This window comes from Oncorhynchus tshawytscha, linkage group LG02 (assembly GCF_018296145.1).
Source record: "Oncorhynchus tshawytscha isolate Ot180627B linkage group LG02, Otsh_v2.0, whole genome shotgun sequence".
NCBI lineage: Eukaryota > Metazoa > Chordata > Actinopteri > Salmoniformes > Salmonidae > Oncorhynchus > Oncorhynchus tshawytscha.
In genome coordinates this window covers 71,281,168-71,294,272 of record NC_056430.1, presented here as the reverse complement: position 1 = coordinate 71,294,272, position 13,105 = coordinate 71,281,168, and the positions used below count along the sequence as shown (strand labels likewise).

General features: G+C 43.2%; 1 protein-coding gene across 2 annotated transcripts; it reads right to left on the bottom strand.

Annotated features, from left to right (window-relative positions):
• Positions 1-38: 38 nt before the first annotated feature.
• LOC112263667 (transmembrane channel-like protein 7) lies at positions 39-12,703 on the bottom strand. 2 transcript variants are annotated; one of them, XM_024440159.2, is made up of 16 exons: positions 12,545-12,703; positions 11,657-11,924; positions 10,946-11,094; positions 10,475-10,630; positions 9,632-9,717; positions 9,354-9,499; positions 9,005-9,152; positions 8,545-8,721; positions 7,207-7,352; positions 6,839-6,953; positions 5,521-5,618; positions 5,259-5,442; positions 2,453-2,583; positions 1,995-2,150; positions 1,730-1,808; positions 39-1,547 (listed from the first exon to the last, which is right to left on the bottom strand). In XM_024440159.2, exons 1-16 carry the CDS (start codon positions 12,558-12,560, stop codon positions 1,368-1,370), a joined length of 2,235 nt encoding a protein of 744 aa, XP_024295927.1. In that variant the 5' UTR covers positions 12,561-12,703; the 3' UTR covers positions 39-1,367. The 2 variants fall into 2 exon arrangements, 1 of the variants encoding a protein (XP_024295927.1); XR_002955528.2 differs by having other exon boundaries at positions 1,406-1,547; positions 2,056-2,150.
• Positions 12,704-13,105: the final 402 nt, after the last annotated feature.

Below are 13,105 nucleotides of genomic sequence, written 5' to 3'. Positions count from 1 at the left end.
ACTAGTTATATTCACACAAAGTATGACAACAAATAACATACGTTTTAAATACTTGCATTATTTATTTACCTTTTCCAGCCACAATTCAATAAGCAATAAGGCCCGAGGGGGTGTGGTATATGGCCAATATACCACGGCTAAGGGCTGTTCTTAAGCACCACGCAAAGCGGAGTTGGCCATATCCCACAAACCCTTGACGTGCCTTATTGCTATTATAAACTGTTTACCAAAGTAATTAGAGCAGTAAAAAGACATGGTTTGTCTAACCCGTGGTATACATTCTGATATACTACGGCTGTCAGCCAATCAGCATTCAGGGCTTGAACCACCCAGTTTATAACAATGAATAACACACAGATTTTGGAATTATAAAACTTTTGCCAAAATGACATCTTACTAGTTGATTCAAATGTAACAGTTCACTCCATAAACAATGGTTTGCAATGGACAAAACAACACTTCCCCTTTATGGAACACAGGCAGTGGAGACAGAGTACAGTAAAAAAGTATTAGTTCAGTTTGGTATGTAGCAGAAGTTGGGACAGTAGATCTCAAATACATTGTGAAATATTAAATCACATGTAGCATGTCATGGTCATTAAAAGTTAATACTTAAAGAGTTAATGGAAATAGTAAACAAGAGATTAAGGAATATAAGTTTACACAAATTAATACAGTATACCTTTAAAATATAAACAAGAAAGGTCACATTTAAAGTGCAAGAAGAATGTTTAGTGTTTATAGGCGTTGGAGTGGAACAATATGGGATCAGCTTTGATTTTTTGTATTACTTAGAAGGGCAATTCAAAGCTTAATAGTGGTTATTGTCATAAGAGTCCTTCTTGGAAGGAAAAAGGTAATAGTCAGCAGAATCATCATCATGACATCGCATATAGTAATGTTTATGGTAGGCTACATATAGTAAACAACAAACAGGACAATAAATTCTCCACAAAAGGCAGTAAATAGCTATTTTGCCAGCCTTGAGTTCAAACTATTGGTCCAATATTGTAAAACTGTGCTTGTTAAACATTTGAACATTCACAGCTCTCAACATGCGTTGGATCAAAACCAAAAGAGCCTTGATAGGCAAAGCAAATCCCCCAGTTGCATTAGTGTTCCTCAAATCTAGTGTCTGCCAGTGGTAGGGCTGGTTTCCTAGACACAGATCGAGCCTGGTCCCTGGACTAAAAAGCTATTTTAATGGAGATTCTCCATTGAGCATGCATTTTAGTCCAGGTCTAGACTTAATATATGTCTGGTAAGCCAGCACCTATAGTGTATGCCAGTAAACAGCCAGTTACAAGTAATATCAAGAGCCCTGAGTTTTTTAGTCAGGTAAAACACAAGGGCCTAATCCTAGCAATTCAGACATGAGTAGCAGAGTCCGGGGGTGGCTGGACCAGGAAGATCCCAGAGTTTGAGCGGTAGCTGGGGCTGACTCTGTCTGAGGAGTGGGACCGGAATCCCGAACCTGTGGATCTAATAGCACAGGTCCTCTGGGCCTGACACAGCTTCTGGATCAGGAAACGCTTGTCTCGCCCATCCTGGCCAAACAGGGAGAAGAGGGTTAGTGCCTAAATTAACCCTATAACAATGTTATGCCAGATAACTAGGACCTAGATTTTTTCTGGTCAGGAAAATAATCCTGTCCCTACAGCTAAGTCCTATGAAGCTACTGTGCAGTAGAGTTGTGCAGCCATGTAGACTGGTTACTATAGCTACTCACCATGACTAGCTGTTCCCTCAGTTGGTTGATCACTCGCTTGTGTGCTCCAGCTAGAGCAATGACATAAAACATGGCCAGGCTGAGGGAGGAAAGAGACAACGGTTAACAAAGCAGAATTTTGATAGCCCTTTGTGACGTGTTGATGAAAAGAGGGTTTTATAAACATATTTTATTGATTGATTGGCTGAAACCACAATCTATCTGCCTGGATATCAAATGACAATGAACCGTAGACAGGAGTGATATCATTGGCCGGAACCCGTACCATGTGATGACAAAGAGGGAGACGGCGAAGGCCTCAGAGGAGATGGCCAGGAGGAACGTACGTGCTCCTGCAGGCAGCTGGGACACCGTCCGGGGGAGCACCTCCCAGGATGTGGTGTAGTTAACGAAGGGACCACAGGCCTGGGAACAGCTGATCCTGATAAGAGAGAAACGGAAGGGTTAGTTTATGTACCCAACAACTGATCTAGGAGCAGATTGATACTATTTTCACACTATGGTGCCAAGCCAAACTGTACTGTGCGGACTCAAATATTTCCTTTCCAGCCCAGTTTCAGCAACAGTAGAGCAGTACAGCTAAGCTAAGCTCAGTTAGGCTCATCAGTGTGAAAAGGGTATGAGATTGGTGCATGGTGAGTTTCAGTGCAACTAGCCATATTGATGGTTATCTATGGAAATAAAGATGCATGCATGGTAGGCTAACTGCAGCCATGTACTCACTGTGCGATGCCAATGGTGACAGGTACACAAGCCAGTGCCAGGCCAATCAGCAGCACAGCCAGGAAGAAGAAGTTGGAGCTGGAGGCTCGGAACGGACGGGTGGCCGGGCGGCAGTTATTCACCAGGGTCACCTGCAGGGTAGACAATACATACATTCATCAACATATTTGTGGGTGAGAATTCCCTTTCAGTCATTTCAGTCAACATAATGCACACAGGTATGGGATATTCCTTTTCTATATCAATAGGGTGAAGGAATTAGGATAAGGAAATATCCTGACCTACACTATGACTTATGAGGTACAGTATCGCTCAACTCAATCAGTTACCTAGAGTATGTAACCCGAGGTTTAGACCCAGCTAAAACCATACGCTACAACCAAAAACATAAACAGTCATTCATATCAAATCAAATTTTATTTGTCACATACACATGGTTAGCAGATGTTAATGCGAGTGTAGCGAAATGCCTGTGCTTCTAGTTCCGACCATGCAGTAATATCTAACAAGTAATCTAACCTAACAATTTCACACCAACTACTAAGTGTAAAGGAATGAATAAGAATATGTACACAAAAATATATGAATGAGTGATGGCTGAACAGCATAGGCAAGATGCAGTAGATGCTATAGAGTACAGTATATACATATGAGATGAGCAATGTAGGGTATGTAAACATTATATAAAGTGGTATTGTTTAAAGTGGCTAGTGATACATTTATTACATCAATTTTTCCAGTATTAAAGTGGCTGGAGTTGAGTCAGTATGTTGGCAGCAGCCACTCAATGTTAGTGATGGCTGTTTAACAGTCTGATTGCCTTGAGATAGAAGCTGTTTTTCAGTCTCTCGGTCCACCCTTTGATGCACCTGTACTGACCTTGCCTTCTGGATGATAGCGGGGGGAACAGGCAGTGGCTCGGGTGGTTGTTGTCCTTTGATATTTTTGGCCTTCCTGTGACATCGGGTGGCGTCACAGGTATCCTGGAGGGCAAGTAGTTTGCCCCTGGTGATGTGTTGTGCAGACCTCACTACCATCTGGAGAGCCTTACGGTTGTGGGCGGCGCAGTTGCTGTACCAGGCGGTGATACAGTCCGACAGGATGCTCTCGATGGTTCATCTGTAAAAGTTTGAGTGGGTTTTTGGTGACAAGACGAATTTCTTCAGCCTCCTGAGGTTGAAGAGGCGCTGTTGCCCCTTATTCACCACACTGTCTGTGTGGGTGGAGCATTTCAGTTTGTCCGTGATGTGTACGCCGAGGAACTTCATACTTTCCACCCTCTCCACTGTCCGTCGATGTGGATAGGGGGCTGATCCCTCTGCTGTTTCCTGAAGTTGTTTTGTTGACATTGAGTGTGAGGTTATTTTCCAGACACCACACTTCGAGGGCCCTCTCCTCTTCCCTGTAGGCTGTCTCGTCATTGTTGGTAATCAAGCCTACTACTGTTGTGTTGTCTGCAAACTTGATGATTGAGTTGGAGGCGTGCATAGCCACGCAGTCTTGGGTGAACAGTGATTACAGGAGAGGGCTGAGAACTCACCCTTGTGGGGCCCCAGTGTTGAGGATCAGCGGGGTGGAGCTCTTGTTACCTACCCTCTCCACCTGGGGAGCGGCCCGTCAGGAAGTCCAGGACCAGGTTGCACAGGGCGGGGTCGAGACCCAGGGTCTCGAGCTTGATGAGCTGTAGTCGATGAACAGCATTCTCACATAGGTATTCCTCTTGTCCAGATGGGTTAGGGCAGTGTGCAGTGTGATTGCGTCGTCTGTGGACCTATTGGGGCGGTAAGCAAATTGGAGTGGGTCTAGGGTGTCAGGTAGGGTGGAGGTGATATGGTCCGTGACTAGTCTCTCAAAGCACTTCATGATGACGGAAGTGAGTGCTACGGGGCGGTAGTCATTTAGCTCAGTTACCTTAGCTTTCTTGGGAACAGGAACAATGGTGGCCCTCTTGAAGCATGTGGGAACAGCAGACTGGGATAAGGATTGATTGAATATGTCCGTAATCACACCAGCCAGCTGGTCTGCGCATGCTTTGAGGACGCGGCTGGGGATGCCATCTGGGCCTGCAGCCTTGCGAGGGTTAACCTGTTTAAATGTTTTACTCACGTTGGCTGCAGTGAAGGAGAGCCTGCAGGTTTTAGTAGCGGGCTGTGTCAGTGGCACTGTATTGTCCTCAAAGCGGGCAAAGAAGTTGTTTAGTTTGTCTGGGAGCAAGACATCGTGGTCCGCGACAGGGCTGGTTTTTCGTTTGTAGTCCGTGATTGACTGTAGACCCTGCCACATACCTCTCATGTCTGAGCCGTTGAATTGCGACTCTACTTCGCCTCTATACTGACGCTTAGCTTGTTTGATTGCCTTGCGGAAGGAATAGCTACACTGTTCGTATTCGGTCATGTTTCCGGTCACCTTGCCCTGATTAAAAGCAGTGGTTCGAGCTTTCATTTTTGTGCAAATGCTGCCATCAATACACGGTTTCTGGTTGGGGAATGTTTTAATAGACGCTGTGGGTACAACATCACCGATGCACTTGCTAATAAACTCGCTCACTGAATCAGCGTATTCATCAATGTTGTTGTTCGACGCTATGCGGAACATATCCCAGTCCACGTGATCGAAGCGATCTTGAAGGGTGGAATCCGATTGGTCGGACCAGCGTTGAACAGACCTGAGCACGGCTGCTTCCTGTTTTAGTTTCTGTACCTTCCTGATGCCTTTACTGTACTGTATTACATAGAACTACAATTATGGCCATCGGCCCACCTATACCAGTACATTGATACGGTCTAATATTTCTATGGTATGTTACCTTTTTGATGTAGAAGATGATGAAGTACTTGATGGTGCAGATGGCGGGCAGCAGGGGGCAGTAGAACGTCCCGATCCAGCAGATGGTCTGGCCATACACAATCCCCAGGACGTTCTGGGGGATGGCAAACTCCTGCTGGCCCCACCACTTGGCCAGGCCGCAGTCACAGTAGTCCACTATGAGTCTGGGGGGAGGGGGGAGAGGGAGAGAACTGTCAGAAGAGGAGATGAGAGAAGAGGAGAGAAGAGAAAAGATGTCTTACTTCCTAGGGAACTCCACAAAGACAGTGACGGCACAGATGATGATGAAATCAAAGATCATGAGTTTGTACATCTCCTGGCCCACGCGAGACTCCCAACACTAGGCAGAGGTAGAATTATATGAGATCATAGTAACGTCCAATATCCATATGTACAGTACCAGTCAAAAGTTTGGACACACCTACTCATTCCAGGGATTTTCAATATTTTTACTATATTGTAGAATAATAGTGAAGACATCAAAACTATGAAATAACACATATGGAATCATGTAGTAACCAAAAAAGTGTTAAAAATTCCAAATATATTTTAGATTTGGGTTTCTTCAAAAGTAGCCACCCTTTGCCTTGATGACAGCTTTGCACACTCTTGGCATTCTCTCAACCAGCTGGATGAATAGATTTTTGCATTCCAGGTGACTACCTCCAGCTTCATGAGGTAGTCACCTGGAATGCATTTCAATTAACAGGTGTGCCTTCTTAAAAGTTCATTTGTGGAATTTCTTTCCTTCTTAATGCATTTGAGCCAATCAGTTGTGTTGTGACAAGATATGGGTGGTATACAGATGATAGCCCTATTTGATAAAGACCAAGTACATATTATGGCAAGAACAGCTCAAATAAGCAAAGAGAAATGACAGTACATCATTACTTTAAGTCATCAAGGCCAGTCAATACGGAATATTTCAAGAACTTTGAGCGTTTCTTCAAGTGCAGTCGCAAAAATCATCAAGCGCTATGATGAAACTGACTCGCATGAGGACTGCCACAGGAAAAGAAGACCCAGAGTTACCTCTGCTGCAGAGGATACGTTCATTAGAGTTACCAGCATCAGAAATTGCAGCCCTAATAAATGTTTCACAGAGTTCAAGTAACAGACACCTCCAGGCTGTGTAAGGGCTATTTGACCAAGAAGGAGAGTGATGGAGTGCTGCATCAGATGACCTGGCCTCCACAATCACCCGACCTCAACCCAATTGAGATGGTTTGGGATGAGTTGGACCGCAGCGTGAAGGAAAAGCAGCCAACAAGTGCTCAGCATATGTGGGAACTCCTTCAAGACTGTTGGAAAAGCATTCCAAGTGAAGCTGATTGAGATAATGCCAAGAAAGTGCAAAGCTGTCATCAAGGCAAAGGGTAGCTACTTTAAATAATCTAAAATCTAAAATGTATTTAACACTTTTTTGGTTACTACATGATTCCATATGTGTTATTTCATAGTTTTGATGTCTTCACTATTATTCTACAATGTAGAAAATAGTACAAATAAAGAAACCTGACTGGTATTGTATATCTACGGTAACCTTTGACCTCCACTCACCGGGTAGAGGATGTGGTTGTACCCGCAGACACAGTTGCCTTCCTGGCAAGAGGTGATCTGACCCCAGAGGGAGATGAGAAGCACACAGATACTGGTCAGGCGCATGAACACACACCTGTGGAAAGATTATGACATTACAAAGAAATTACATTGGTGTTAAAATGCAAAAATCTATTCATCAATACCAGGGTGCTACATCAGTATGTAAACTGGAATCGGTGTGAAACATCAAGAGCATCATTCATTGATTTTCACAGAAGAAAGTGCTTGGTTGCCATGGTTGGGGTAAATTTCATATCAATTCAGGAAGTAAACTGAAAAATGTAATGACTGAATAGAAATAAAACAACCCCCGCCCTGTTGTTTACCTCATGAGAGTGAAGCGGATCTCAAAGGCGGGGGAGTAGTCTTCAAACTGGATGATGAGGGAGAAGATGAGGGGGGTGATGAAGTTGGCCAGGGTGATGACGATGGAAGGCAGATACTCATAGATCAGGTCCAGGATGAAGTTCACCTGTTATGACAACGCATGTTTGAGGTAAAACAGAAAAGGCACATGCCATTAGGTATACAGTACTGAGGAAGAGAGCATTCATTTCAATAGAACAGCCATTGTGCTCATCCCTCAACCTTTGAAATTGTTGAACGTGTCAGTGTCATTCTGTGTTGATGTTTGTGTTTATTTGTAAAATCGATAAACGTTTAAAAAAAAACACAACCATTGTGCTCCCGAGTGGCCAGTGGTCTAAGGCGCTGCATCTCAGTGCTACAAGGCGTCACTACAGACCCTAGTTCGATCCTGGGCTGTATCACAACCGACCGTGATTGGGAGTCCCATAGGACGGCGCACAATTGGCCCAGCATCGTCTGGGTTAGGCCATCATTGTAAATAAGAATTTGCTCTTAACTGACTTGCGTAGATAAATTAAAAATTAAAAAATTGTGCTAAACCAGGGGTGTCAAACTATTTTTTTCCCCGTGTGCCGCATTCGGTCCCGTCAATGCTCCCTGACTGTCTAGTTTTCATTTCGATTACTTTTAGGATGCTGGAAAGAGTGAAGACACTATAAATGTAAGTCCATTATCAATTCTACAGTTTAGATTTGGTTTTAGTCATTTCAATGGCGATTAATATCATTTTTTTCCCCGGAGGGGAAAACTATTATAATAAAATGATATATTTCAGTTTTTACTCAGACCACCCGTGTGCCGCATGTTTGACACACCTGTGCTAAACTTAGACATATGTATCAGATCTAAAAATAACCATGTGTCTATTGACCAGCTACCTACAGAGTCCATAAGGAGAGGCTGAGGACATCAGGGACAGCAAGGTGTGCTGAGGAGACTCCAGACCTGTCTCTGGCCGGCTCTCTGACTGACTATCCTCCCTGGCTGTGACCAAGATGCTCCTCCTCCAGTCACGCTTCAACTCCCTTCATGTTGATCATTGATTTACATTGGTTTTCTTGTATGTGCTGCTGCAATTCAGCTTTAAGCTTCCATAGTACACATCAAATGAAACTAAACTGAACTAACATTGCTGTTTAAAGGTTTATCACCCTGGTTCGAATCCAGGCTGTATCACATCTGGCCGTAATTGGGAGTCCCATAGGGCGGCGCACAATTGGCCCAGCGTCGTCCAGGTTTGGCCGGGGTAGGTCGTCATAAATAAGAATATGTTCTTAACTGACTTGCCTAGTTACCTTAGTCATCTGTGCTTTCTGGGATAAGTTGGTGGCTATGTAGATGGAGTAGAAACAGGCAGCCAGTACCGCGATCACAAACAGATTCAGGATCAGTCGGATCACGTAGATCCTACACTTCTCCTTTCGTGTCCTGTCTGCCATCTTCTGCTTGATGCGCTCCTCTTCCAAATCAGTCTGTTGACATAGAAAGGACAGAGGAATGAATATAGGATCTCCATTATATGCAGTTATAAGCACTTATACTGTAAATATTAATAAACAAATAAACACAGCTTCTTCTGAAAGGAGTTGTTGAAAAGCGAGTGGTAAACAGAAGTGAACCAATACAGTTCTTTTACATTGTATGGCTGTAACTGGAATGTGTGAACTGAGGACTTCAATTCACTTTGTCAATAGTGTTGAATCACATTTCTCCCTGTTGTTTTGAGTCAACCTATACTATCGACTGACACCTCACCTTCAGTTCATAAAGAAGACTGCTCCTCTTGAGCCTGGCTGCGCTGTCGTTGACGATACAGAAGTCCCAGCCGGCAAAGATCTTGTTGCAGAAGCTCTGGAAGCGATCCTCGTCCTGCACCAGTTTACGCTTGAAGCCAGTCGCAGACCTTTGAGGAACGACGAGAAATGCAGATTTGGAAATTGCTAAAAAACGTAAGTATTTCTATAACAGTATATGACTTGCATGACCGTGAAAAACAATTGAACAGTGTGTGCATGATTGAGAGGATGCCTTTTGAGGAGAGTTTTATCCAAAAGACTTGTATAATTGACAAGTCTGAATACAGTAAGATAGGGCACTTTTTTACCTTTTGACTATCCATATGAGACTGAGGAAGAGGTAGGCTATGGTGACCAGCAGGTAGGCCAGAGGCAGGTTGTAGGTGAACTTAGGGAAGTGAATGGTCTCTACCTTGTAGTAACCATAGAAGAGGTAGGTCTGCTCCAGAAAGCCCTTTAAGATGTGAAACAAACAAGGGAGTCATTCTCAGTCCCAGAACATCATCTACAGTGCTATGCAGGCGTACAATGAGTGACTGAATTAAATGAATAAGAGGGCGTGATATATGAGGAGGGTAGTCTGTACCGCCCCTGAGAGGAGGTCTGTGATGTGCTGGTGGAAAACCACCAGGCCACGGCGAGAGGTGCTGGGGTAGTTACTGCACTCGAAGCCTGTGGTTCACAACAGAAGCAACAATATAATATTGGTAAGACGTCTATCTAGAAGTCCGTTAACAATGAATTTAATACATATCTATATATAGATATCATAGATGAGATTAACAATACAACATTCATAATCTAATGTAAAGATGACTGATGCTCTTGATGTCGCAGAACAGCTACATGCCCCATATCTCTCCTCTCTAACTGAACCTTCATGACAACATGGTTGAATGTGGTGTTAATCTCTTACTGACCTACAGTTTACATAAATACTATAGAATTAATGTACAGCAGTGGAGGCTGCTGAGGGGAGGACGGCTCATAATAATAGCTGGAACTGAGCGACTGGAATAGCACCAAACAATGGAAACCATGTATTTGATACCATTACACACATTCTGCTCAATCCATTGCCACAAGCCTGTCCTCCCCAATTAAAGTGCCACCAACCTCCTGTGATGTACATGTCACTGCCAAAATAAAGGAAACACTTCAGCAAAGAGGGATGCGAAGTCTATTGAAAGCAGGTGCTTCCACACAGGTGTGGTTCCTGAGTTAATTCAGTAATTAACATCCCATCGTGCTTAGAGTCATGTATAAAAATGCTTATTATTTTTGCTACCATGGCTAGAAGAAGTGACTTTGTCAGACGGGTCTCAAAGGAGCATAGGCGGTTTTAAAGGGCCTGTGCGTTTCCTTTATCTTGACAGTTACATGTATAATATGGTCTACTTTACTTATAACACGTAAAGGCCTGTGTTACCATCTACGTGGTTGAAGGTGGTGTTCCCTGAGGCATGGGGGGCGGTGATGATGGGCAGCATGACGAAGCCAAACATGAGCAGGAACATGACGAAGTTGAGCAGCACCAGGAAACGCAGGAAGGAGAAGTAGGACAGGATCCCTGTGCCAAACATCCCTGTGATGGGACACAGAGAAGGGAAAGGATGAGTGATTTAGATACCATCCCGGATCTTAAAGAGATCAACATCAACGCACTCATATCTTTCAATGCTTCCAACAGAAGACACACAAGTGAGCAAGAGAACTTTTAATTGCCCAATTTTCATCAGCGATATTACATCATCTCTGTGGAAACTCTGCCTTTGTCCCTCACAAATCCAATTTTGAGCTTTGTTCGTGTAACTAAGCCTTTGACATAAATCATGTATTGATGTCAATAGAAGTCAATTGGAGTAACAGGTTGTTTTGTCACTGGCAACCAGTCTCTTACCCTCAATGACATGGATGTCTCCCCTCCAGAGCTCCAGGTTGCTGAGCATCTCAAACCCATCCTCCGTTAGCCTCCTCAGGGTCCGTCTGGTGCCCTGTCTCCACTGGATCCAACTGCTGAGATCCTTGGCCTGCTCCAAACGCTGGTCCCTGTCAGATGATCAATCAGTCAATATATTAAGCAATCAATCAGTCAGTCAATGTTAACATACTAAGCTTTTTTCAAGAATACTAACATCACACCAGAATCCACCAAGAGAGCTTCGACAAAGAGACCCAATGAACATTGAACATAACTATATCTAGCCCCAATCGTTATGCTCATGAAATTGTAGCCTACTTGTAGTGAATGGTGTGCTCTGTTATTGGCCTAAGGCCTAAGAATTGCCATATCTCTAGGAGAGATTCAGAGAGCATTCCTTCACTAATCCAGTAATGTCTCAAATCGATACGAGACAATGAAACACTGCCTGCAGAGCAATAACTATGCACTGCTGACCCCTACCATGAGTGAAGGCAATGAAGGCAGATAACCAATTACTTCCAACACAGTAAGACTCATAAAAAACATAAAAATCTCTGACGTCCTGTAACATATACAGTTACATAGTATAAAAATGTTATTACACAGTGCAGCCCTTTTCATATTATCATTACAATACAACATTTTACACCAGTATAACACTGCATGAAGACATATTAGAGATCTGACTTGTCTCTGCGTTTCTCCGCCATAGGTTTGGGCAGTTCCCTGACTGGTCTCTGTAGGGTCTGAGTCCTGTGTTTCTCCTCATGCTGCCTGGCCAATGTGGTCTGTCCCCATTTCCCACTGCTGGAGGAGCCCAGCCTGGTCCGTGAGCTGCCACGGCGCTTGGTACTACCCGAGGCGGAGGGCTTTCTGCGGTACAGCAGAGACTGGTAGCTGGGGAGCTGGTCCAGTAGTGGGTTACGTGGTGCTCCCAGACGGTCATTGTGGAACACTGTCAGAGAGAAACAGTAAATAAATAAATAAAATAAAAATGTTTTGGGGAAGAGGCTGGGGGTTAAAGTTCATAAAGTGAGAGTAAAATGTGGGGTTTAAAGAGCAGTACTTGAATGCAATACACTTTATTGATATCATACTGTTGAACTCACAAAACTATTTGGCTGTGAATGCACAGGAAGTGGTGTAGCCATACAGTCATTGCAACAGACAGGTACATTTGAAAAAACTACAACAACCACACCTCAATATTTACATCTATCAAAACATATTTTATTTTACCTTTATTTAACTAGGCAAGTCAGTTAAGAACAAATTCTTATTTTCAATGGCGGCCTAGGAACAGTGGGTTAACTGCCTGTTCAGGGTCTTATATCTTCATCAACCAAGTTACTGTTCCTATTTAATGTCATACAACTCAAAGAGTAAGGGAAGTTTTCTTTCAATAACAACGACAATTGGCTCAGTTTCAGCTAAAAGTTAGATAGCTACCTAACGTTGGCTGGGTAGCTTTTTAGCATTAGGAAAGTTTACCTGCCTTGTCTAGCTAGATAACTGGCTACATTTACTAACTTACTTGCTGAGAAGGTCCATATGAAATTGAGTTTGCTTAGTTACCTGAGTCTCTCTCCATTTGCAGTTGTCCTCGTGCACTTTTAATATCAAAGAAAGTTTAATGAACAACTTTGTTAGCTAACTAGCGTAGCTAGCTGACGTTGGCTGTCAGTCAGCAGAAGGAAAACAAAGCCGCATTCCCTTTCCTGAATCCCAAAGCGACGCAACTCTGGAGCTAGATGTATAAATACTAGATCGGCATAGCATGCTTTCCCACAATTATACACAACAATCGTGCTTATTTAATTTTGGATATGACTGGAGTTGAATCAAAATTAAATACTGACAAACGACCCGACCAACAATTTGACGTTTATTTGTATAGCTAGTTAGCTAGCTTTTATATTTATATAACAACATTTGTCGCGCTCTACTGTCCTCAAATGCCACCACCATAAACATTTTAAATGATGGAGCATCAATAATTATTAACGCTTAAAATGGGGTTATATGATTTTAATATGAAATAATAAAAATGTCCAACTAACAATTTAATTGTTTATTATGCTGTTATTCACAGAATTCAACATTTTGTTTGACATTGTGTTTTAAATAGAGAGTCAG

Bases quoted from the DNA above. Each gene is read 5' to 3' on its own strand.
- LOC112263667 (XM_024440159.2), bottom strand. The intron at 10,631-10,945 runs GTAAGAGACTGG...GTCCCATCACAG, and splicing joins AGACATCCATGTCATTGAGG to GGATGTTTGGCACAGGGATC. The intron at 9,718-10,474 runs GTAACACAGGCC...TGTGAACCACAG, and splicing joins CACCTTCAACCACGTAGATG to GCTTCGAGTGCAGTAACTAC.